The sequence below is a fragment of the Perissodus microlepis genome, chromosome 8 (genome assembly GCF_051167445.1).
Source record: "Perissodus microlepis isolate ML-2025 ecotype Zambia chromosome 8, ASM5116744v1, whole genome shotgun sequence".
NCBI classification, from domain to species: Eukaryota; Metazoa; Chordata; class Actinopteri; order Cichliformes; family Cichlidae; genus Perissodus; species Perissodus microlepis.
Genome location: NC_140468.1, coordinates 23642258 through 23669918, shown reverse-complemented (window position 1 = coordinate 23669918; position 27661 = coordinate 23642258). Strand labels below are relative to the sequence as shown.

Here is a 27661-nt window from a genome sequence, read left to right as displayed (position 1 = left end):
TGCTGAGCTAATTCCTAGATGAATAACTGATTTATTTCATTGTTCAGTAGCTAATCTTTATTCTTCAGCTGTTATTTTCTTTTTAAATGTATCGGTAAGCACCTCATTACTCTTTATACTTTACAAAACAACATCGTTTACTGCAAGCAGGTGACAAGTTAATGGAAAAGTCAGTCTAAGGAGCTGAGCTACCACACGTCCACAGAGAAGCCTCAGTGCACCTCGGTGTGGATTCTACAAGTCTCTGGAAAACTACTGGAGGGATGGAACATTATTCTTCCAAAAGATATTCCCTCATTTGGTGTTTTTAAAGTGGTGTTGGAGAGCAGTGCCGCTCCAAAATCTTCCATAGTTCTTTCGGTTGGTTCTTGAGACACCTCATGTCCTATGGTCAGTTTGGAGGAAACCACTCCTGTTAGGACGGAAATGTTTCATCATAGTGTAAAGGTGTTCTTTCAGAACAAGTCTCTGTTCATTTTCAGTGAACCTTCACTGTAAGACCCAGAGCGACTGCAGGCGGAGTAAAGAAAGTGTAGAGAAAGCTAGGAAAAACATAGAAACAAGTCTTTATTCTGCTAAAATTCCACTTGCATTCCTTACCTATTGATAAAAACAACAAATTAGTTAGTTTGCTTAAAAATATTATCCCAACTTGCCTGATGAGGCTGTGATGGATGAAACTGTGGACGTCAACAAGACTGTGATTCAACAGATTTCAAAAAGTTCAGTGTTTTTATTGTAATTGGTTTTGATAAATCTTGCCTCTGACATATGCCCTATATTTAATAATAATTAAAAAGACCAATATTAACAATGAAACTAATAAAAAACTAAACTACAACTTCTCATACAATAAAAACGAACTAAACAACAAAACAAAAGCTCAAAATGAAAAAAGTCATATTATAAAATACAAAAGTATAATAATAAAAATAATATTGGTAATAGTAATAAAACCTATAATAGTTCTAACCTGTGATCTTCATTTCAGCGTCTGAAGAGGGGAATGCCAGAAAAACTCTGACTGAAAGCCACTGGAGAGGAAGAAGCAAAATGCCTCTCGAACAGCTTCAGGTACAAGAACCCCTCAATCCTGGTTTATAGATTTTTCTTTAAATTTGTCATCTTAGGCAACTGGTAGATTCAGAACATTTGTACTACGGAAGATCCGTTTACTTCCAATAAATTAAATTTAAATTGGTTTTGAAAAAAATGTATACGTTATACATACAAACCGTATAATATCATTAAATTAAAAATGTAATAATAGTAATAATAATAATAATAATAATAATAATAAAATAACATACTTCCGCGTCTGTTCTGTCACGTGACCGTGACATCCTTAAACATGGCGGCAAGCGGTGAACGTGCAGAGATCTCTGTGAGGAAAAGACGTGTTGGCAGTAAGAGAACAGAGACAGACTCCGCTGTTAGCGGTGGAGAAGATGGAAAACTCTCCAGCAGCGACGCAGAGAAAGAGAAGCCGCTTCTGTCCTTACAGCCCGGGACTTACTGGCTCACTCGCATTGTGCTGCTGCGCTCCGTCGCCTTTATTTACTGTATGTTGACACTTACGGCCTGCAGTCAGTTAGTGTGTGTTTGTCTGTCTGTCTTTGGTAGTTTAGCTGTAGGGGTTTACTTTTTTATCATTAGCATGACAGTCACAGTTTAGTGCCACGGTATCTTAACGCATGCGCACTTTACTGTAAATAAAACTTGCAATTAGTGAATGTACCTACACGTGTGTTTGGCAGTTTTTTTTTAACTACTGTTATTAACGCTCTGTTCGTTTCTGATAACCATTCATTTGAAACACAGGGATGGCGCAGTCAAGGAAATATACTGATATCATGAATGTGAACGTCAGATAGGAAACAGCATAGAAAAAAGCGCCTGAGTGAATGAGGCAAGTTGTGTAAAGTGCTTTGAGTCTAGAAAAGCGCTATAAGAACCAGTCCATTTACCATATATTCTGATTTTACTGGTGCTTCTTGCAAAGAGCTGAGCTTACAACCACCACCAGCGTTTTACTAACTTCATAAATAAGCCCCCACCTGAATAGCTCCTGTCAGGACAGCTGTGCCTCACGGAGAAGTTTACTCTTTAATTTGAGAAAAATAAACTAATTGCATCTGTCTCACAAACAATTTCATCTGTTTTTTAGTTGTGGCCTTCAGTGTTGCTTACAACCAGAACAAGCAGCTGATTGGTGAACATGGCTTGATGCCCTGTAAGAGCTACCTCAGAAGTGTCAAGCGCTATGTTGGGGGGAAGATCGGAATGGCCGCCATGGCGTACACCCCCTCCGTTCTCTGGTTCTTTGACTGGAGCGACATGGACGCCAACCTGGATGGCATCGCCCTGATGGGGATGGCGCTGTCAGGGTTTGTCCTGGTGATGGGAATGGCCAACATGGTGATCATGCTCACACTGTGGGTGCTATACCACTCCCTGGTCAACGTAGGACAGCTGTGGTAAGTGTTGGTTAAATCACGCTTTCACTCTCAATAAAACTGGATTAAAAATGTTTTAATGTAGAGCACCTAATCTTAAAGATTGATCAGATAACTTTTTACAGCCAGATTTGTAGAAATCTTCAAAAAACATTATAGAAGATCTTAAGTTGTAGCCATATTTAGTGAGTAGAGAAGCCCTGATTGGAAAGTTCTGGGTTGATATTAATGTTTGAAACTATTAGATTTTGAAAAACCATTAATTTACTGCTCAGAATGTAAAATAAGTTTTGCATTCCTGCTACAGTGCTTTTAATGTGAAATTAACAGGAAGTGTTGTTAGAAAAATAAAATATATCACTGGGAGCAGAATTTGAGTAGTCAAATGTGGCTACATAGAGGACTGTGCAAAAGCCGACTCATTTCTTTACATTTTGATTCAGAATTGTCATTTTTCAGTGATTTCAAACCATATTTCTCCAGGCTTTTTAAAGGTCTCTAAGTATTTTTTAAGTCCTATCAATCATTTGAGTATAATAAAACATCTAACTTGCATTTTTAAACACATAATTGTGTTTGTGTGTGTTCGTGTGAGTGACTCAGAAAGAATATGTAGGTTCAGGCGACTTTTACGATGGAATATTTTCTTGCATATTAGTCACTACAAGATTTCAAGTGAATTCATTATTAAGTGTATGCTATTGCTATTGCATAGCATGCACTTCAGTTATGATTGGATGTTTCCGTGTTTAAAAAGATAAGATTATGTGAACTATTAATGTTGTAGGTCCTAATTTGGACAAAAATGTTAGGTCCAAGCGCTCATGCCCGCGCTTATATTAGCATAAAGCATACATGCATTTAAAAACATTCCCTATAAGATGATACCACAGTGATGGTTACCATAGTCAGCTGTCAACTTCTCTACTAGACAGCAACTGCATATTTCATTTCTTGTATTCATGTTGTGACTTATTTTTCCGCAAAGCATTTTGGCTGCCCAGCGTGTTTGATCTCTCCTGACACCAAACAGTCTATCAGAGTTTCACAGTATTAACCTGCTTCCTTTTTCTCTTTCCAGGTACTCCTTTGGTAAGTGAACTTCCACAGAAGCTTCCTTTGTTTCGCCTCCAAAAAGAAGTGGATTTGAAGGAAAGCATTAATGTGAGACAGGTGTCTGTGTCATTTATATTTTCATAAAAGGTGAAACTGATTTTGTGAGATGTTTTAAACCTGTGTTGGGCAACACTTTTTAGAAAAATCGAGTTACGGGTCACAATTTGAAGAGTTGGATTTAAATAGTGCTAAAGATCATCAGTGTTTGATCCTTGTTCTTAAAAAAAGAAACAGAATTTTAGTGTGTATTTTTATTACTGTTATTTAGAGTAAAAGTGTAGTTCATGCTGCTGTAGTTCTGCTTTTTATTAATGTGTTTTTGGTTGAGTGGTTGTTCTTTGGTAATGGGACGGCCTGATTGAGTCAGTCCTTATGTTTGTATTTTGCACATGTTCCTTAAACCAAAAGCATATCTATACTGACACATTGCGTTTATTTAGAAGCCTATGACTGTAAGGCGGGCTTGACATATTTGTAAAGATGAGCCAGTCTTATTACAAAATTCAGTAGATATCAAGATATGCTGCGAAAAAATCAACTACTTTGTTTGCAGCTTAGAGTGAAAACTTAGTATATTGTTTTTTAACGGGGTGAACCCAATAAACTGTCATGGCTATGATGGTAAAGATGGTGGCGGGTTAAGTATAAACATGAGGTTGCATGTAGAGCTTCGGCCCAGATAAGTGGTGAGGTCAGCGGCAGCGCCGTGATTGCCTAATGACACTTTGTAGTCAGAGACGCCAGGCCTGTGTCTGTGTCTGTGGTTGGGCTGTGGCTTCTATTACCCGAAAAAGAAAATTCCTTTTCTCTCACTCTGCTGCAACTTGGACTCATCATCACACTCTGGCTGACAGTGGAGCTGAAAGCCTGCAGATGAAGGTCCACTGTTCCCATATTAGTGCACTTAGCACTAATATTGGGTTGTTTATAGACATTTATAGACTATAACATTAGAATTTTAATAGGTGATTCCAATTTAAATATTTGTTTTTCTTCAGTGCTTGAAACAATTCCAATCCTAATGAGCATATGCAAACCTAAAAATGTAACGTTATATTTGCTAAACATAAGCACTATCATTGTGAGCATATTATACTGACACTGCCATTTAGCTTCCAGTAAAATGTCAAAGTATCTCTGGGAAAAAAGCTATTAGGTAGCCCGTAATAAGTGTCTTTGACCAGTCTGCTGGCGACCCATGTCGAAATACGGTTAGAGTTGGTTTCATTTTAGCAACATGACTTTTGCAAACTGAAATATTTTACACTTCAAATGATGCCTCATGTAGTCCTGAAATAAGGATTTAACCCCCGGTTGAATTCACAGTTTTAAACACAAAGAAATGAGCAGCTTAGGTCAGTGGTTGGTTTATTTCTGTAGTGAAAGACAAATTATCTACAAAACAATCAAGAATGAATCATTCTGCCACAGTTAGAAATTAATGGGAATTTCAGAGAGGGAAATAACTGGAACTCAAATTGACTACTTGGTAGAGTAGCCGTTGTCAAGCAGAGATCTTTGCTGACCTCGTCGAAATCCTCAAGGGTTTTAGGTTGTGGTTTGGAGATACAAAACTTCAGCTTTCTCTCTCATCTTTAGCGGGTGTCTTCTTGAGCTTTTGACTTTGAAGTATGTTTTGGATCATTGTTTTGTGGGAAGGCCCACCCACGATGCATTTTCAGTGTCCTGGCTGAGTGAAGGACATTCTTATCCAAGACTTCTCCATTTTTTTCCCTCAATGTGATGCAGGGATTTTATAATATTGGCAGAAAAAGACCCCCAAAACATAATGTTTCCACTGCCATGTTTGAGAGTGTTTTTAGGGTGGGAGTCAAAAAATATTTTCCCACAAAGTACAGGAAGTGGATTGATGCCATCACAAAATAAAAAAAATTACAGACTACTCGTTTCTTTGAGTGCTCAAAATTATGAATTCAGCAGCAAATCAAATACTTATTTCTCTTACTGTACATGCATGACAGTCCTGTTATAAGCTTTTTCACATATGTATGGCAGATAGGCAAAAGATCCACACACTTAGCCATTAAATAGGTTTGCAGTGACCGCGTGGAGGTTCAGCAGCAAAAACCAATCACATAAAGCTGTGTTTTTGTTTCCCATCACTACTGATGTTCACCTTGTTATGGCAATAAGTTGGGCTCACAATACGTTAATCGGCTGGAAAATGTTACTCCCTATTTTGGCAAAATTTAGAGTTCCTCTTCAACTTTGACAAAGATGTGCTTCTTCAGTTGTATCCTGACTTTGACTCCCAGAAACACAGTTAATGTGGCTTTATCAAGTACATTACCAGACAAACGTGTGACATTCCTCTCATATTTATTGATATTGTTCCAAATCAGAAATTTGACGTCATGTTGTTTTCTTGGGGCGTGTATGTGTTACTTTGTTGACCTGAAGTGTAATGTTCCTGCACTATTAAAGCAGTATTAGCTCTTCTGTGCTATAACGCACTGAGCCTGCGTTAAGTAAAGCAGGTCATCAATGATCTTCTGATTGTTTGTGCAGGTTGGGAGAGTCAGCTGTTGGAGACGGGCTTCCTGGCTATTTTCTTGTGTCCGGTGTGGACTCTGTCCCAGGTTCCCCACCGGTGCCCCCCGTCTCTCATCTGTATCTGGACCTTCAGATGGCTCATTGTTCGCATCATGCTGGGGGCTGTGAGTATAGCAGTTTATAAATACACAGAAGAGATGTCTGCAAATTTATAGATCATTTATTGCATGCCGTTAAAACAATAATACAACTGCTTTGACAGTAAATTTTAGGAAGTAATTTCAAACAAATTCACAATAACTGAAAGATAAATGAGAAAGCTTACTTTTGTCTTCCATTTGTGTGCATATATCTTCTTCCAGTGGCTGTTAAAGTTTCTAAATTAAAAGCCTGACATAAACACATCTCAGTCATGTGAAGAAATGAAACCGTTTCTGAGCAGCGTGAATGTTTGTCATCGGATTTTAGACTGTTACTTTTGGGTTTTTGCTATTGAGCTCTGCCAGCAGCCGGTGATGCCAAAACAAATATATGGTCGACTAAAACAATATGTCTCTTTGTTTGACAGTTTCCATGGTGAATTTTAGACCTCCGTCTGTGTTTTATCTGTCAATCACTGTGTTTTCCACAGATTCAGTGGCATTTTTTCAGTTAAGACCACAAAGCGAGCTGAAACGCAGGGAGCCCCCAACTCAGCGCGTCACTGTAAAAGGCTCTCATAGCGTATTTCATTCTCTGATGTACAACGTCAGAATGAATGTTGAGTTTTGTTGCAAAGGGCTACCGTTATTTGAAAGCACCTCAGTTATGCTACAACACGGTGACTGCATAAGCAAAATGAAAGTGCTGTTATTTTTCAGAAGGCATAAGCAAACTTTAATCTTTTAAGAAAAGATTGAGAAAGTTTTTTTTGTTCTGCTCTTTGTGCCACCAAGATACACGTATCTTAACAACTGACTACTGACCAAGGAAACTACTAGAGATCATGGTTTCAAAGGGGAAGATACAATGACTTTGGTTGTTTCCAAATATTTCATTTATAGGCTGACATTTAGGCATTCATGTAAAATTTCCTGACAAGTATTAGATATGCAGATATTCAAAACACTTAGAGGAAATGTGATGATGATGATGTCTGGGGCTTAAATTTGTTCACTTTGTTGTTTATTGACTAAATACCTTCAAAATTGTGACTAAAAACTGAGAGTATATTATTTTTGTGTGCAAAAAAGAGAACTGCTATTACTAGTGGAATTGTTTAGATTTTAATAATTATAAAATTTTATAATTTTAATCTCAAGTACTTATGACAAGTTGTTCTGTTGCAGTGTGCTGCACAGATATACAGCAGTTTTGATTAAATGCATCAGCTCTGCTTGCTTTCCTCAGTTAAATGAAACCAGCTGCTGCACGTTATTGTTCAGAGTACACAGTGTTAAGTGTATGGATTTATAACAATGGATGATGTTCTGGGCTTTAGCTTTACAAAATATTAGATGAAATTATTGTTGGACCTGATTAGTATCTAGTCAACTGATCACCCTCTGTCTAATTGGATTAGCTGATTAGATTTTGTTTATAATTTATTTTGTAATGTTGTTAAGAATGTCAGAACTTTAAGGTTAAGGTCCAAATAGCATTCACATGCTCCTTTTGTCAGGAAATCAAATCCAGATGATAAACAGTAAACAAAGGAACCACACTGACTGTATATTGTCTTACTCTGAAGCTCTGCTGCACATTTTCTACTATGATTATGAGATGAACTTTCCTATATTTTAATTTTTCATGTGAGACGTCTATCACGGGTTTGATGACCTTATAGTGGGAGAGCTTATGATGGTCCAAACTGAGGTCTGCTTAAACGTTACAACGACTCAGTAACTTTTCAGCAGTGTTAATTGCAGTGCTGTTCCTCCCACAGTGTTTGATCCACCCTGGCTGTATCTATTTATCCATCTGAAAGCACTGTGGTTCAATGCTGTTCTTTGACTCCTATATTTGTGAGGATGACAAAGGTTAGCATGTACTTTTAAGGTCCCTGAAAATATAGGAGATGGGTTGCGTATGAGCCCATAATTTTTTATTTATTTATTTTTTTTAAGCAATGAAATGTCCTACAATGTCGCACAAGTCATTTTTTCCCAATAATAATTTCATACCACATGCTATTGCTGTAGCATCTTTTTTTTTTTTTTTTTTTTTTTTTTTGGTGTCCCGTTTGGATCTTTAGCCATCAGAATTGTTGTCTTAAGACCAAGAAAGATGCCAAGCGAATTTATTTTACCAAGTGGATCATCATGGCCTTGCCATATTGGTCCATTTGATTGACCTTTATTATAATTATGTATTTATTTTACAAACGGGACAGACGTGACTGGGGGATAGGACAGGGAGAAAGAATGAAAGAAAGAGAGGGAGAGAAAGAAAACCAGAGGGGAGAAGAGACGGTGAGAAGGGGGGGAAGAAAGAAAGAAAAACAAACAAAACACCTGGATCACCTGTATGGAGAAAAAAAAAAACAGAAGAGAAAACAAACAACAAAGAGCAACATAATAAAAACAGCACCATCACAATAAACTAGCTAGCAGTAGATAACAGTAGATACTAAATATTAAACGCTATTGTGCAGCACGCAAGATAGACAGCGCACAATGTGCTTTGAGGCAGCAGCCAAGAAAGGTGTAGTCCGCGTCTGTGAACACCCGTGTGTACACCTGTGTGCATACCTGTGTGGATCAGCACGCTTGTATTCCAAAGGTTTCTCCATGTAACGATCTGCTAGGGAGTGTGGGGAGCCATAGCCCCGTCCACCAGGGTATGAAGCAGGTATGGAGGAGATCCAGGCCCCAGACATCCAGAGGCCCCAGAGTACGAGGACCCGAGGAGGACCACCAAAAGGGGGGAACCGTGCCACCCTCCTGGGAAGAGCTGAGTAGAGCCCCAAACGAGAGGTCACCCAGCAGCTACGGAGCAGAGGCCAGAGGGGGTTGCAGTGGCGTGCCCGCGGGCTCTGCCGGCAGCCAGCTGTGCCAGAGAGGACCGAGCTTCAGGCCCAGAGACCTGAGGGCACCCCACCCCCCGGAAGGGGCCCAGCCGGGCCACAGGCGCCAGGCCCCGCCAATCGGCTACCAGGAGTGAGCCGGTACATACATGAGCACCCAGCCCCAGTCGACAAGGACCACCAACACACCAACGCCTGAGGGCATCAGCCACCGGCAGGGAGTGTGGTGAGGGGAGATAGGCCTCCATACTTTGGAGGGCCTGAGATGTACCCAGAGAGGTTGAGTCTAAGACCCAAGCTGACATATAGACACAGACGAACAGGCGCACGCAGACACAAACGTGCATTCCCACCCCATATACACAACCAAATACTCGGCACTCACCCAACGTGTAGACAAACACAAATAGACTATTGCTGTAGCATCTAATATTTTTAATATATTAAAAAGGAAAGAATCGGACTATAAATGCATTAACCATATATTATTAATTGGGATGGGCTAATAAGATAACAGTTTAAATAAATGTCATTTTCCGCTTTGTGAGCCTTTACCTACCATTGAAATAAGTACATAAAAATCATTTTAACATCCTTGATAAAAATTTATACCCTGCTCTATTTAAACAAGCCTTACCTTAAGCATAAAAATCCAATTTAAAAGTATAAATAAATCCCTTTGTTTTCTTGCTTAACGTTGTTATATAAACCAGATTTTCCCTGCTAATCTTGATTAGAACCATCTCCACTGTACCTTCTGTAGTAAGTAATTACCTCATTAAAACAAGGGGAACTTCCAGCACACTTGCACACACAGAAATGCCCCAGCAGTTTATAAAAATATTACATGACCGTATTTTATGCTAAACAACAGTGTTGACATTAAAATGTTTCAAAAATATTGTTGTAATTATTACACGTTTCCCCCTATTTGTTTCCTAATTACCGTAGCTTAATATATTTAATACATCTTGCACATTGAGGTGGCATGTTAAGCTGCTCGGATGCATTTCAATTTGTGCCCTAGCAGCTTGTGTGCAGCAGCAGTAGACTGTGAGGTTAATCAGGCAGAAAGCTACAAAATGTGAAGCTAATTAGATTTCAGAAGATCGAGTTGGCTAAATATAAAGGATAAAAGCCTCATTTTAAATTCTGATTGATGTTCAGCCTTATAGACCTTTAGTCCCTTCTATATCTTAAAGGTAAATTAGATAAGTGACCCTCAAATGAAGTCTCAGTGTTGTAAGATGTGATGCTTTTTCAGTACAGTGTTGGGTAGATACATTTTTGAGTATAAGCATGGTATGCTTACTTGATCAAGCTTTTGTATGAGGACTAAATTTCTCATGTTACCAAGAATATTGACAACAAAGTCAAGTAATTAATAATAGATCCTTCATCTTAGCTTGCTAGCTGTTTCCTGATGGTTTAGTTGTAACTTTAAATTAAAATTGGTCTTAAAATGGCCTTCTAAGTTTGTTCATAGTAGAGTTTGATCATACTAATCACTGAGGGTATAACAACACCCCCCCCCCCCCCCCCCCCAGTAAATTCCTGAGAGTTTAAAAGCGCCTCTTAATAGATGAAGGCAGTGAAAATACTGGTGTTGATATTTTTTTTTTGTCAGAGAATCAATAAATTATTAAGTTCTACTGTTGCGTATAGTGATTGTAAATGCGTTGTATTATACATTTTTTGCTTGATCAGACATTTCCATTAAACACCGCAGCTGTAGGAAATATTTTGCTAGGTGTGGTTTGTGGCTTAAATTGGCTTTATAGAGTTAACGGTGTGTAACGTGAGCTGAAATCACATTTAGACTTTGGTTCTTGTGTTGCTGACACGTTGATTCGTCCAGACTGTTGGTGCACATCTGGTCGACTGGGATGGATAGACCCTTATTGCCTGTTATAATAAATATATGTGGGTAACAATGAGTTCAAGGTGTACAAGAGAAGCTGCTCATGATTCCTGGCTGAATAACATTTTGGCTGTAACTGAAGATATGTTTAAGTAGAAGTCCAAATTATTAATACTGAAAGACTGATGTGGATTAAGGCTTTCATACAGTCCAGCTATGAGTCAAATGTAACTCAGACCTAACTTAAGTGTGAATGAGAGCAGCAAGAATGAGCCAAAAGCAATATTGAGATTGTAAACCCCCCCCCCCCCCCCAAAAAAAAGCTGAAAGATGCTAAAGAGCTGCTTGGTGCTAATAGGAATTGCACTGTAAGATAGTAATTCTCTGTTTATTCAATAACTGCTAGCGTCAGGTTTCTGACAGCAGTCATTGTATTCATTGCTAGCAAAACAATATTGATTATAGCAGCTTTAACTCTCTGAGTTCTGAATCATCATAGGTGATAACCCTAACTTTGTATCACAGAGGAAGGCAAACGTGTTTTCTGGGGACAAATGCCAACAGTTTTTGATTTTTCTTTGTTCCCTGAATTATAAGACTTGGGAGAACAATTCAATTTAAAAAAAAAAAAAGAACAACTTTGCAAAAAAATTAAGGAAATTTGTATCTGGTTGACAATGTTTTTGCAGCAATGTTTCTTGGCTATAAATCTTATACCCCTGTATCTACATATGTTGCCTTTAAATGGAGCCACATTTGTAGGGAAAATACATTTGTGGGTTGCAACCATGATAAGTTTCTCTGTCAGTGCCAAACAGCTTATTCGGTTATTGAATCTTGTTTTGAGCTTCTGGTACCCCAGGTGCAGCTAATCGGGTGCCTGACTGGCAGCTTGTGGACCCTGCTACAGGGGTTAGTTGGCATCTGCTCCAAGGATGCCTTGTTTACCAGGATGCCATGTTTGATTGATCTGGAGAGGGCATAGGGCAACTTCAGGCTGGTGTTCCACAAAACAGAGTTGGAAAATTATTTGGAGTGAGTTCTAGTACCATCTCCAAATTGAAGTCGAGTTCTATATAACTGGGAATGTCAGAGACGGGCTTTATTCTTCTGGTGATGTTGTCTCCCAAAGAGACCTGTTAGCACTTAGGAACCGTAGGCAGTGTTCTACAAATTTATAGTCAAACTTTGAAGGAAGATACGGCCGACGACTCTGCCCAAACAATCCACAAGAGATCACACACAATCCATCTCTGCTCTCACAGTCCTGCCAGGAGGCCTTCCATGACTGCCCTGCACCATCAGGACCATTTGTGCTTGTGTCGACAACACGTGCACTGGAACATGTCTGCAGTCCTGACCTCAACTCCACTGAACACTTCTGGGATCACCTTGGGTGTGCTGTTCGTGCCAGAGTGACCAACACAACAGCACTGATCTCAAATGCTGGCTGAACAGTTGGATGGCATCTCACAGCAGTGTGTGACCAAGGCAGTGACTGGCAGTGACTGAGTAGAGGTGTCAGGCTGTTGTGGCTGTGTATGGTTCTTCCACATTCTACTTGTTAAACTGCCAGTATGTCTTCTTTCTTCAGACTTCAATCATCCTAAAAATGACACCAAACAAGAGTCAATAGGAGAATAAGCTGTTTGCCATTGGCAGGGAAGATCTGAACAACCCACATACTCGGCTCTCCCGCTCAATGCACAGATGCATTTTTCTTACAGGGGCACCATTTCCAATGGTATACGATTTATTGCTAAAAAGCATAGTTACAACAAAGTAATAATTGATAAAACACAAATGTCCTTAGTTTTTGTGCTAAGTTTAGATATTATGATTGCCTAGGGTCTGGGTTAGAGTTTGGATTACATGCTTGGGCTTTTAGTCAAGGATGCCTTAAACCTCCTAAAGTTAAGCCTTTAAGCTCATGACAATCAATGGACTGAAAATGTTTGATGATTCATTACCATTGTGTCATTGGCATATGTTGATGATATTACTATTTACTTTTGATAAGTGGCTTCCTGTTTGACTTCCAAGAAAGGCCTTCTTAGATTAACAGTATGTTTTCATTCATGTTGGAAAAATGCCATGTCAAACAAAGCAATGTAACACCAGTACTGCTGTGGCATTAACACCACAGTTCCTCTTCTCTTCTGTTTTTATATTCTGATTTTCATAGTTTGAATCCATTGGATACATTTGTATCCAATTTTCTTTCTTTATAAAATTTTGAGCGGATCATAGTTGTGAAAGGTTGAATCTCTCTGGCGTTCTTTGCTGAGTTTACAGGTTCATATCCTTTCCCTAAGGCCTCTTGATACTGAAGAGATATCTGTTTATGTCAGAGGTTTGTATGTTGGGTAGTAATTGATGACATTTCAGAATCTCATGACTGAATTGAATTATCAACATCTTTGGCTTCATCACCTCAACAGCCAGCAGCCAAGTTTGTAATCAGAAAGAAATGTCCTGGTTTTTGTAAATCTGGTTAGAGAGGTTAACAGGCGATTTATTCCAAATTCCAAGTCGACCACATGACAGGCTGATGTGTCAATATTGACACTTGGGTCCTGGATAGTGTCCTGTTTGCTTAATTCAGTTGGTGGAAAACAAGCCCTGACATTGCATTTCTCTGCATTTTGGGCTTAGTTTGAATCATTTCTTTGTTTTTTCTTATTTTATTAAGGGAAAATCCTCAGTGAGGGACTATGGTTAACCTTTTATTACGGTCATAATCTGCATCATCGATTTAAAAATACCATGGACTTCTGACAACAGACTTGTGATTCAGTAGCATGACAATTTCTTTTGGCCAAAAACACTCCTAGAGCTCCATAGGCTTCCCCCCCCCCCTGTATTCGTCACCATACTTATTTTTTAGCACTGACTCTGTTTATAACTGAATCTTCTGAGGGCTTCTTCCCAATTTGAGCCATTAGCGCAACAGGGCTGCACAACTGTGAGCTGCTATTGAGGTAGAGAAGGTCAGAAAAGCTAATGATGTTTTCAGACAACAAGCAAATTAGATTTGTTGTGTCAGATTTGATCTTTGGTGGTGGATCACCACTTTGTATTGTGTTTCTTGTTGTGCTTAAAGTGTGTCAGCCACTGAGGGGCTTAAGTATCTTGTCACTTCTTAGATATGGCTACATGCTATCCTGTTTGTTAGAGTGTAGCATGTTAATGAATTTCTTCTCCATAAAGCATTTGGTTTATTTAGGCTCTGAACATACACTGGATGAGTATGATTTTAGTGATGCCTTAAATTTTCCACTGTAAGATTCATATTTTTGGTCTTTTGATTGAGATTTTAAAGCATTAGTATTATCATGGTGCCCTGATAATAGACTGAAAGATTGATATAACTGCAGTGAATGTCTTAGTTTTGAAGCCTCAGTTTTATTTATTGCTGTCGCCATTGTGGATTTCTGGAACCAAAAAAATTACTATATTAACAACCCCAATTGTAACATGTGAATAGAAAACAGAATGCAACCCAATGAAACCCAAATTTAATTCCCAGTGGAACATTAAGGAAATAGTGATTTTGAATTTAATGGCAGCAGCAAGTTAAACTTGGCGTTTAGGTCAAAGGCTGAGCCAATGCCCAGTTTTACAGAGCCACTAGCATGTTTTATACACATTACATATATATGAATATGTAAATTTGATGTTATTATTTATTATAACTCTCCAGCATTTCCAGCAAATTGGTATACTGTGTAATTACTTTAATTTTAACCAAGAAATCCAATCAAAGGTTTTTAAACTCACTCATGTTTTCACCTCAACAAAATCAGGTGAAAACATTTACCTGATTTTACAGTTATTATTGGATTATATGTAATGCAAAAACAGTGACAGTTGTTTTCAATAGTTTAGGTTGCAAGTGAATTTGCACACCAAGGTCCTGAACTCCATCAACACACAGTTCTTGTCTATGTCTTAATCTTCTTCTTCCTTTGAATATTGATCTTCCTTTCCTTCCTTCTCTTTTCTCTTTCCTCCCCATTCATTGGCTTGTTTCCTTCCTTTTTTTTTTTTTAAATGTGCAGAGGCAACAGTACACAGGCTGGATTGAGTTGTGAATTGTAATAAAAACAATGTGCGATCCTGTTGTATGTATACTGAGGTCATGATTGATGGAAGAAACGGTGTTATTATTGACTGGTTCATGTTGAACCATTTCCTTTTGAGACAGACTTTTAGTTGTCATGTGCTGACATCCACTAAGTCCAGCTAAACACAGAAGTGCTTGCTGCTGTGAAGTTTGAAGTATACTGAGGTTGATGTAGCACAAGTTTTATGTTTTGTCTTTTCAGGGTCTTATAAAAATCAGAGGAGACAAATGCTGGAGAGACCTCACCTGCATGGACTATCACTATGAGGTGCGTATGTTGCATTTAATGTACTCCCTGCATTTCCAGCTTCCTGGTTCTCAGTGTTCTGTTGTGTTAAATGCACAGTGCAGCCTCAAGGCCCTTTGACATTTGACACGGCGTGTGCTGCACTCACCCCAACTAGAGTGAAGGACCCAAAAATTGCAGCTGCTCTACGTGTACTACATGCGCCTGCTTCTTGTCACTTCCAAACATGTATCTCTCTGACTTTATATCCTCTAGAGAGTTTGTGACGTATTATGTTCAAATGTTTAATAAAAAAATGTATCGCTTATTCATAAAGACTTAATCTTTGTAACTATCCCGATTAGTGAAGAGTGTGTCGTTTACACAAGACGTCTTTGCCCCCGAGGTCCTCAGAGCCATTGGAAAGGCTTTGGAAGTCCCTATATATGCATATGGTGTGGCTGAACTTAGCGCAGCATGCTTCGTTTCTATTGGCTGTGTGAAGGTACGTCACAGCAGAATGCGCGCAAACAAAAGACACGAATGGGTTTCAAAGGGCCTTCAATCCTCACAGGTTGGGCCAGGAGCTGTTCACACTTGTTTCCTTCACACTAGAACCCCTTGGTGGTTCTAGGAAGTTTGTTAAACATGTTCTGTGCAGAACACAGATTAAAATCCCACGTTTGCTTGTGTTCTGAGTACAGTGCAGGAGCCGCTGCAGTAATGACCTCCTACAACCAAAGATTTCACCTAAGCTATCATATTACAAGTGTCCAGCAAAACCAGAATCGCTTTTAAATTTCCCAAAGGCCAGTTTTCTTCAGCAGTCTGAACGTCTCAGTCTGATTGATATATAAAAACTGAACCTTGGCTTCGTCTCCTGGATGATGACAAAGCTGCAACAAACTCACATCAGGCTAACCACAGCAGGGCAGCACATTACAGAAACCGCTGTTGTGGGATTCAATAAATCAAACTCTTACGCTGAGTGTGAGGTTGTGCAAATCCAGTGTTTGTTTTTCCCTCGGTGGGACACTCGACCGCTCTAACCAGCACTGCTCGATGTTAGCGGGCCGCAGAGGGAGGAGGACCTTCTTCTGTCTTCTGTAATTAACATAGACAGGAATATTCTGGCTCCTATGAGACTGGATACATCAAGAATACTTCATAGATATTCACCCAGCCGAAAATACAATAGGAATGGAGGTTAGGTTGTAACACACAGGCTTCCATGGAGTTGATAGCTAGTGATGTGTAGGATTATAATGTGGAAGTATAAAGCGCTTACATTTTTATCCTTTCTAATTATGGCTTTTCCTTCTTTCTTTCTTTTATTCTTCCTTATAAAATTTTCCTAGATTTTCCCACAGTTTTAGCATTCATTGCCATACAGTGCAGCAGAGTGTGTGAGGCCAAATATTGTCCACTGTACAAATTTCACAATTTCATGTGTATCGAAAATGTTTAACTGTCTTAACCTCAACTAAATTGATCAAATGTCCTGTACATTGAAAAAAACATCTGTTAATTCTCCCCATGTTCTTACAGTGTATGAAATATTATACTGTCTGTTCATATGTCATGTGATTACCATGACATCATAAAGAAAACTCCCCTAATGACCTTGTTGTTACCAGAAAGATGGGTTGTTTTTTTTCCTCTTCCTTTTGATACCTTCATTTAAACTTGTACAATGTAAAAATAGTTAAAGTTGAACTGATCTGTTGGTTAAAGTGTTGCTTTTCAGTGTGCTCAGTAGTAGTAGGGGCACACAGCTGTTACAGCTAGAACAATGAGAGCCAGATGTTGACCAATTTGAGCAATCGAAGGTAGATGATGTTTAAAATCTCTGAACTGTTAAATTCAAAGTGAATTTCTGCTTTGCTAAGTTCAGTAAAAACAAACAATAAACACAACCTTTAATCAGCTCCAGGTTTAATTAGTCTGGTGTGACCAGTAGCTTATTTTAAACTGAGGCTAACATTAGCTCCACTGACAGTAGCCACTGTGATGTCAGCTGTTGGTTTTGGAGCGCTTATTCTGAAGCTTCAGTCTGACTGCTTTGGTTGTCGCCGATATCTGGCTGAAAGGGTCCCCCTAACTCCAGGCACATGGATTATAAAAAGCTTTTTTTTTAAAAATTGCGATGAAGGGTGAAAACAACTTTTATAATGACTGAGTGTATAGGGATTAATCTGCCTCTAGTAACGCTCAGGAGAGACTGGTACTGGCGAGTGGGTGCCAGTACCAGTCTCAGGAGAGACTGGTACTGGCACTTGCTGATTTGTTAGTTCAGGTAAGTGATGAAGTCAAACATCTCACATCCTATTGGCGTGTCTCGTATACAGCACACTGCTGAAACTGCTTCAACCTGCTCACACTTTCATTTCAGCTGCAAGCTCCTTTGCAGCCCACTTGACATGACTTGATGTCATTGAAGTCTGGTCTCTTCTGCGATGGCGGTTGTGCTGCTGCTCTCCCATCAGGTTTTGAAACATGTCTATATAAACTATACCAATTAGAAATGACAACAAGTGGAAATGGCAGTCTTATTTTAACTGTAATGATCTTCAAACCTATGCATGACAGCGCTGGTTCAGTTCTCAGAGCTTGTGACTGTTGTGTAGCTGCATGTAGCTTTGTTTGTAGCCTCAGCTACTGTGGTCACTGTATCTTGCTTGAATTATTAAATAAACTATAGATGCCTGCGGAGGCAATTCCTTAGCTACATGACAGTTATTTAAGGTTAGTGTACCAGAAAATGAGTTTATACCTGACAAATCATCCTACAATGTGGAGCTTATTCCACGCTGGGTCACTTTCCCTGACCTGGTCCAATTTCAACAGTTAGCAGCCTACGTCGTAATGTAGACACACACGCGCGCACACAGTACCGGAAGCCAGTGGTGCCAGGTGAACCTTATTAACCCCTCTGACACAGTGCTCCCTTTCAGATGAGCAGAGGAGCTGCAGATCTCCTCCTGTCCTGACTCTCGGGGGGCTGTGTAGCTGTGTTTCAGCATAGTTGCTGTTTTGTTTGCCTCTGTATGTTTGTTGTAATAATGCTGGTTTCCAAGTCCTGTGGGGTTGTTTGGCTGTCTGAGGTCGCAGGCCCCTTGCCCTTGGTCTTCCAGGGGTGTTTCAGTAAGCTGCAAGTTTAATAACCCCAATTTTCTGCAACATAAAAACAATAAAGGTTTGGGTTAGGATGCCAACTGTCTTGTTTTCATTTTTCCTACGCCTATTCCTGTGCTATATTTATTTTTCACTCCCTGTAGCAGTTTGCATATTCAGCTTTTACATAGCAACCAGCTCATGCACGCATAATTTACCAGTCTGTATGAATCCTCTGGGTTTTTTTTTTTTTTTTTTGGGGGGGGGGGTTCATAGGTGTGGTTGCTGTTATTTAAATAGGTTTCCATCTTCATTTAGACATGGAAATGTTTCCCTCAAGGTGTGACACTATAAATTAATTTTCATCCCATCTCAGACAGTTATTGCCAAAGTAAATCCGAAAAACTTCCACCTTAAGCTGTGAGCAGACTGTGTTTGGAAAATGTTTGCAGATCAGAAAAACTTCAGGGAGGAATCCGTTCATTAAAGATGAGATGTTACCGTGGCACTTGTCACTTTGACCTTGACTTTTTTCTCTATGCAGACCCAACCAGTTCCCAATCCCATGTCATACTACATTCACCGCTCTCCGTGGTGGTTCCATCGCTTTGAGACCTTGTTGAACCACTTTGTCGAACTCATCGTCCCGTTCTTCACTTTCCTCGGCAGGCGGATGTGTATGGTTAATGGAGAAATCCAGATCCTTTTCCAGGTAATTTACATTGTTCACAAGCCACAGAGAGCAATGAGAGCAAAGGCTGAATGATGATTGATGTTTATGGCAACTGAGATAACGATCTTAACGGTGGTGCCAAGGTAGTAATGATTAAGAGGGGAAAAGTCAAACAATAATGAAATATAAATGCACCTACTGATGTGATGTTGTTGGCTGGTTTTGGAAACACTGTTCCTGTTCAGTGTTTGCACACACACAGGTTTAACCAAGGCGGGCTGCTCAGATAGATTTTATGTCATTATTTTATTTTTCATTCCTTGAAAGTCCCCTTACTCTTTGAACTCTGAAAGTTAATGGCTTTAATGTTGGGATGTTTAACTGCATTTAGCTATGTTATCCATTACTGTACACTTAAACTGAATCTGTGCCTCATGTGTAGCCTGTGGTAGGCTCTCTGGTAGCCTACACGAGGTGAACACGAAAAACAAACAGGATTTTGAGGTATTGGTGCTGTCCTTCATTTTGTTAGAGCTCATTGGGTCGTTCATTTCTTAAAAGAAAACATGTTTTCCAGCTTTTTAAGTGGTGCTTAAACACTGCTGCATCATCTCTCCTCACTGTGCCTTCTCTCTGTCCCATTATTTTGGGCTGCAGGTGGTTTTGATAGTGAGCGGGAACCTTAGCTTTCTGAACTGGCTCACCATCGTTCCCAGTTTGGCCTGCTTTGACGATGCATCGCTGGGCTTCTTGTTTCGCTCTGGGGCTGGAGCCAAGAAAGCAGTGCTGGAGATACAGAGTGAGGATGTAGCTGGACGCACCCCAGCACCTACCAAAGGTATGCACATCCCAAACTTTGCAAACGCAGGATATTGTTGTCTACTTATGAATTTGAAATGTTGGTATTCAGCAGTACAGACTGACAAGGCTGTATAGCATCTGGTTGTGCTAGAGAAGGAATTATGGGAATAAAAAGGATTAGCACTTGGAGAGCTGAGTAGCTGGGAAAAGAATGACATCAAGTTTGTTGGAATTTAAAGTAACGCCACTTACATTTTTACAATACAGACTGCTGAAACTGTGGTAAAAGTGTGAGAGTGGCCCCACTCTAATTGGTCCCACTGGACCTATTAGTGTCTTTGCTTCACTGTAGCATAGTAAATATGAAATAACCTGGTACCTGGAGTGTGGGCCTATTTGAATCATTTGAACAGAGCCAGAAAGTTGGTCCTGGTGAGAAATGATTTTGGGTACCCTGATGTGTTTAACATGTGTTGGGGCAGGCAGAAAGGTAGGAAGGAACTGATGCAGACTTAGCAAATGTTTGCCAGTACCAGCTACCCCGGCACATATCGTCCACACCAAGAAATTGTTTCACTGATCACAAACACATGCATACACGCCGGCTCACTCGTTAATGCCAACCTCCACTGCTCCAGGCCAGACACTAATAAATGTGTCACCTTGATTTAAGGTGCAGTTTTCCTCGGCTTCAGGTACAGGTTTGGGGTGAATACACGTTTTTTTGGCTAAACAGGAGCGACAACATGCATGTGCAGTTTCATATTTAGCTTAAATGGAGCAGATGACAGAGAAAGCAGTGAGCTCTATCCAGTGACAGAACATTAAGATGCATTTAGAAGTTGTTTTTGTGTGTGTGTGTGTGTGTGTGTGTGTGTGTGTGTGTGTGTGTGTGTGTCTGCGTCAGGTATGTTGATTCGTCGGGTGGTTAACATATCTTTGGGCATTCTGATTGGCTGCCTGAGCATCCCTGTGGTGACGAACCTGCTGAGTTCCAGGCAGGTGATGAACACATCCTTTGACCCGCTGCGCATTGTCAACACGTACGGAGCATTTGGCAGGTACAGCCAGAGGATCCGAGAGGAAACGCATATATTAGCAGACATATTGCAAATTACGATTTTTGCATACTGAAGAAATTAGTGAAATTTTAAAAATGTGATCCTTTATTCATTTATTTAATGTTTCCTCTCCTTCTGGTCAGCATCACTAAGGAACGTACTGAGGTGATTTTCCAGGGCACTCTGAGCCCAGATCCCAAGGACCCTGAAGCATTGTGGGAGGAGTACCAGTTCATGTGCAAGCCGGGGGACGTGTACCGGCGGCCGTGCCTCCTCTCGCCGTACCACTATCGACTGGACTGGCTCATGTGGTTCGCTGCCTTCCAGGTAAAACCTCACTACAGCATTTTTTTTATTTATCATCCTAATGTTGATAAAGAGTTTGAATGTATTAATATTATTGTTGCTATTATGGCTGTTCATATGTAAATGTAATCAATGTGGAAAAGCTTTAGTACCCCATTTCCAACACTGGGGGGCAGTGTTTCCACGATAGTGCTGCACGCTTGTTTTAAATCAAGCCAGAACTGTCGCGTTTGCCCTTCAGTCTTCATTTGTGTGTTTCTGTCTCCCTGTATCTGCTCATTATTTCCCTTTTTCTCTCTCACAAACACACATTAAATTCCCTTGCCTCCTCCTTCTCACTTATTTGATTCCCAGTGTGACTCGTTAAAATTCTCCTCTCTCCTGATTTCTGTCTCTTCCTCGTCCTCTCTTCTTTCCGTCTCCTTCTCCTGTGTTTATTTCAGTTTCTAACACATTGTCTCCATCTGTTCGATCAGACCTACGAGCAGAGCGAGTGGGTGATCCACATAGCAGGACGCCTGCTGTCCAACGACAGCACAGTCCTCTCACTTCTCGACCACAACCCGTTCCAAGGCAGAGACCCGCCCAGGTAAACGTACACAGTCTACACCAGCCTCACCAAAACACTCCCGTTAAGTTTAGGAAAGTCCTCAGAAAGCTACAGCTAAACTTAGACGCTGGTAAAAGAAAAGGGATAAGTCCAAAACCACACTCATTCACACAGCTGTGAGCCACCACAATGGCTCTGTGGAGCTGACTCCTGCTCCTCAGCTTAAGTACTTCCACTGCTGATTGCTGAGTGGAGTCGCTTCAGTAGCGCTTCACAGGAAGAAGAGAGCAACTCACACGCACACAACCTTTAGAGATGTAACACAACCATCAAGAAAAAGTGTGTATTATGTGTACAATTTTCACCTGCACTGGTCTCTATCATGGCCAAACCATTTTTAGCCAGCAGTGGAAGGATAGGCCTTCACATAACTAGCTAGTTGAGGCATGCTAAGTAACTAGCTAACCGGGCAGATCTTTTTCAGGCAGTTGAATCGTTTAATAACAAATACTACATTCTTCCTCAGTGTTTTAACGTGCATGAACGCCAGCGGCACAACATGCTGGTATGACCATCATGTTCCAACCCATACTGTATATAAAAGATGGACAACACGCACTTTGTCATTACACAGTGATTAGTTAAGTTCTGTTGTTGCAGCTGAAACTTTTTTCTGTCGTTCTTAAATCATTTGTAATGTTTTTTGGTGATTTGTGTTGTGTGTTGTACAACAAGTTCTTTGGTCAGTGTCTGTTGTTTTTAAATGTGCTATATAAATAAACTGGACTATTTTCAATGTCACCATCTCGGTGTTTTAAAAGCAGATGTGAGGATTGACAGGAGGACTGCTCATTGACTTGTGATTGATAACACAGGTCTGCAAAAAACCCTTTTTCAGCTGCATGGAATATTTTTGGTAAATTTTATGTTTTTTAGGGTGCTGAATTAGGGCTGTGCGATATGACCAAAATCTCATATCCCGATATAAGAATTCTATCGTCCTGATAACGATATAAATCACAAAAATGTAACATTTTTCTGTAAATTATGTGAATCTCGGGCAGCTCGACTTGCGGGAAGTGTTTCCAGCTGCACGTCGTGTACCTGGAGTTGAGTGTTTTAACCGATGCATGAAACTATACATTTTTAGACATAAGCTGTAATGGCCGCTGTTTTCTTTGTGAGTATTTATTACACGGCGTGCTGCGGGGAAAAGCCTGTTCTAACGTTTGAGTCTAAGGTTTTTTTTTTAGCCGTAAATAATCTGCTCTTTCACGTGATTCAGTTTATTTTGAAAAGTCTCAACAGGATCTTGAGCTTTATTGTGAAAGGTTTATGTGGTACATAAACAAGCGGACACGCGATGCTGTTACCGTCGTTGTTGCTAACCACAACGCATAAAAACTGGCGCTTGTCCGTCCGTAGTGTGGTTATATTAAATATAAGAGAAAGAGAGAACTTTAAGAAATTAATATAGCCACTACAGTGACCATCAAAACGGAGAAAAAATATTGCCGTAAACAGTTTACTTTGCGACACCACGAAACAAACGATAGCGTAAAATGAAACGATAGACGTTTTTATATCGTCATCCGATATATATCGTTATATCGAACAGCCCTATGCTGAATCCAAAAATGACCTCAATTTCCCTCCATCACATACATTTTTTTTTTTTGCAAAACATGAGTTTACCTTAAAAAAAAGCGATGAAAAAAATCAATATTTCAGTATTGTTTTCTAAGATTCCTTACCTTTTGCTCTGAGCAAAACAAACCTATTGGGACATGATCACCTGAGCTCCTCACCCACCAAACCCACTGTACCCTCCACTTCCTACTGACCCCCCTCAAATCCTCGCATTTTCTATTTGTTTTTCTCTCAGAAATATTAAATTAATGTAAGAAATCATTATTGGATATGGTTTTTTGACTCAAGTAGAGGATACCAGATTTCAGTTTAAAAAGGGAAATTTTACGCTTAATTACACTAAAAATATGAGTTTTGCAAGAAAACCAGACGAGATGGAATTTAAACAAATATTTTTCCCAGTTTCAGTGAGTAAAAATCTATAAGAAACAGCCAAAAAATCCTATGCAGTTGTTTGGTTGCAGACCTGTGTAATTCATTAGCCAGAATGATGAGCAGCCACAACAAAAGCAAGAATCGAGCTCAGGGAAACCGGCTTGCTGACGTCTATGTGAGGAAAATAAATAGAATATAGAAACAATGTCTTTCTGTGAGTCACTGTTGTTGGTAGACAAAGTATTATAAGCCCTGAAGAATGTACGCTGACGATAAAAATCATTACTTCATGTGAACGCAGTTTTGGGCCCTCTTCCTTGCAGGTGGGTTCGGGGAGAACATTTCAGGTACAAGTTCAGCCAGCCAGGCAGTGCCAGCGCAGCACAGGGCAAGTGGTGGCTGAGGAAACGCATCGGAGCTTACTTCCCTCCTGTGAACCTGGAAGGACTCAGGGGCTACTTCCAATCCAGGAACTGGCCCCATCCGCATTTACAGCAGAACAGAAAGTAAAGCTGTGAGCTCTGAAACTCACTGTGAAGAAGGGTGGGATTCGATTTCATGAAGAACTTTTTCATTGATATCGAGCATCCACACATTTATTCCCACATGATGTGAGGGTTTTTGTAAAGCTTTCAATTAAAGATGAGAAGTCGCCCGCCTTTGAATATCTGAATGAGTGCAGTTTCTATATTAAAAGGGATCTACACATATGTAATGATCAGCTTTCCTGCTTCTTCTTGTTTGTTTGGTTCATGCAGAGTGATGTCCCACCATATTTGTGTCTGTTCCGACAGTCTTTTAGATAGTTTGGTCATTTGTGTCACTAAGGACGTACTCATATGAGATATTGGTATCTCCTTTCACTGTTATGCAGATGATTCACAGATCTACCTCCCACTGAAACGCAAATCTGTGAACCCTCTGAAGAGACTGTTCGATTGTCTGGAAGATGTTAAGACATGGATGGCTTTAAATTTTCTCAATCTAAATGAACAGAAACCTGAGATCATTGTTTTTGGCCCTAGTGACCATTACGACCTCGGCCCCTTAGAAAATTATAAAAAACAGTTTGTGAGGAATTTAGGTGTGATTTTTGATAGTAACTAAACATTCAATAAACAGATAAATAATGTGATCAAGACCAGCTTCTTTCACCTCCGCTTACTTGCAAAGGTGAAGCCATTTCTCTGCTCCAGAGACTTTGAGAAAGCAATCCATGCCTTTATTTCATCTCGCCTCGACTTCTGCAACAGCCTCTACTCTGGTGTTACTTCGTCATCTATTGGTCGACTATAGCTGGTTCAAAATGCTGCGGCAAGGCTTTTGACTGGCAAGCGGAAGAGAGAGCACATATCCCCTACACTTGTCTCACTGCACTGGCTGCCAGTAAGTTTTCGAATTGATTTTAAGATCTTGACACTTGTTTTTAAAACATTGCATGGACTAGCTCCTATATATCTTTCTGATCTTTTAAATTGGTATACTCCGGCAAGATCTTTGAGGTCTGCGGACCAAATGCTTCTGGTTGTCCCAGGTCTAGATTAAAACAGGAGATCGGATATTTTGCTGTGATTGCACCGAAACTGGAATAAACTGCCTTTACATATCAGGACCTGCAACACTGGATACTTTTAAAACTCGTTTAACCTCCTAGGACCTGGCGTCCACATCACATACTAAATTTTTCTCTACAAGGGACTGATATCCACATTATACTGCAACTGTTCTGTCGAAATTTAAAGCGAATGTCCTCATGTGTGGATCTAATTTTTCTCAGAAACAAAAATCAGGTAAAAAAAAAAAAAAAAATCTGGTAATTCTTTACTTTTAAATTCATCAGGTCCCAATCAGCCCAAATATCAAAGAGAAATTTAAAATGCATGCCATGAAAGAGTTCGGGTCTCAGGAGGTTAAAGACCCATTTTTACTCTTTGGCATTTAATTCTGTACGAGTCTGTCATTATTTTATTCTTATTATTCTCTTATCTTTTATTTTCCTTTTTAATTTGATCTGATTATTTTATTGTACAGGTCAACAGTTGTTGTTTTTAAATGTGCTGTATAAATAAATTGAATTGATTTGATGGTTGCGTTGTACCAACCATGACTGCAACCCCTCTACTGTGTATTCAAACTGTGCTGAAGGGTCCAGGAGCAAGTAAGCATCACTTTCACAGTTAGCGATCACACTACTTGCTTATATTGCTCAATCCAGCTGATCTGTACACAGCAGTTACTATGAAATAAGCTAGAATACTTCCACTGGGTACAGTTCACCAGATCATGTGAGTCTGCTTTTAGTAGCTTGGCTACAGTTAAAACAGTGTCAGCTAAAACTGAACTTGGGCAGGTGTAAAACATCTTGTGTGCTCATCCAAGAAATCAGCCGTGTCATTTCATTCTGTGATGTAAAAGCTACCAGTAACTTTTACACGCAAGTGTCCTTTGGCAGTAAAGTTGATGCACAGATCTATGGCATTACCTAATGAATTATTTTGTCACTAAACTTGTATTTACAAGGATGTTTGTGCTAAAAATTAAGTCATTTTATGGCCTAAAACCAGAAATAAACAACAATAAAATAAAAATAAATGACAGACATGACATTAAGTCAGACGATATTGTTAAAAAAAGTTAGAAGTGGTTTGCAAAGTAGCTTGCAGAAAATGTGGGCAGGTTAAAGCGGCTTAAACGGGGTAGCCATAGCAAAGTGTTGGAGCAGGGCATCTACAGATCAGAAGGTTGGTGGTTTGATCCCTAGCTGCGCCATCTCCAGGTGTCATTGGGCAAGATAATAACCCTTAGTTGTTCTCCAGTTCATCCATTGGTGCATTTACCATTAAAACAATTCAGTCTCACTGTGAGGCCTGACTGTCGGTCAGAAGGTTGAGGTTTCAAGTCCCTTAATGGTTGTCTTTTCACACTTTTACTGGGAATATCAGATAATCTGCCAGTAATGGAGGAGTCTGATTTTCTGGACTGCCGCTACGCTCAGTTAAATATCACAAAGAAAATCTTTGCAAAAGTAGGTATAAAACTACTGCTGACAACCAGGCAACTAATAATAATGATAAAGTTTCATTGATCATTTTGTCAATTATTTGCTATGTAGAAGCCCTGTACCTTATCACCGCAGGATTTTCTTGAATACCATACTTGGACTTTTAGATTGTGATGCCTAATATCTTGTTGAGTGATGATTTTTCCTTTTTTTTTTTCCTGTTTTGGCTCTGAAATGAAGACCGCTCCTGGCAGGAGCTACAACTGTTGGTTATTGATTATTCTTCAGCTCTGAAACACATTTATTATCCGGAGGCCTCACAGAGTTTTTTGAAACGATGTGACCGATGTGATTAATTCTCCATCGAAAATACACTTTACAAACTTCAGAGGAGCGTGTTTATGGTTGCGGTGAAATATGGAGAGTTCTGAAAGTCTTGACGGTAAAATATTGGACAAAACAAGCTGGATTTGAACCAATAAATCTTTCCTCCATTCCGCGATGAAACCGCTTTGGCCTGTGTTAGTGGGTCATTAATTTGTCAGCCTGAGCGTTCAGCATCCGCTAAGGTCTGAGTTACGTCTTTATGTTACAGTCACGATTTTTTAGGGCTGCTTGACTTATAATTATATACAAGTTAATTGCATTTACTTAATAACACGAGTAGATATCAGAGATGTGAGATGAAGGTGGGGAAAACATGTTTCTATGCAAATGAAAATAACCTGTAGTAACATAAATGGCCTATAGATGGTGCTGTTCACCATGTTTTCAGCGTATTTAGGTCTTTGTGCTTCATTCTTCCAGATTCACTGCTTCACAAATAT

The 27661-nt window shown here is 39.7% G+C and overlaps 1 protein-coding gene across 1 annotated transcript; it reads left to right on the top strand.

Moving 5' to 3' along the window:
• The first annotated feature begins 1326 nt into the window (after positions 1-1326).
• On the top strand, positions 1327-25946 carry lmf1 (lipase maturation factor 1). Its single transcript, XM_084938319.1, has 11 exons — positions 1327-1562; positions 2168-2477; positions 3538-3548; positions 6102-6250; positions 15280-15345; positions 18962-19129; positions 19748-19928; positions 20799-20952; positions 21096-21279; positions 21735-21847; positions 24157-25946. The coding sequence occupies exons 1-11, from the start codon at positions 1352-1354 to the stop codon at positions 24341-24343; spliced, it is 1734 nt and encodes a 577-aa protein (XP_084794445.1). The 5' UTR covers positions 1327-1351; the 3' UTR covers positions 24344-25946.
• Positions 25947-27661: the final 1715 nt, after the last annotated feature.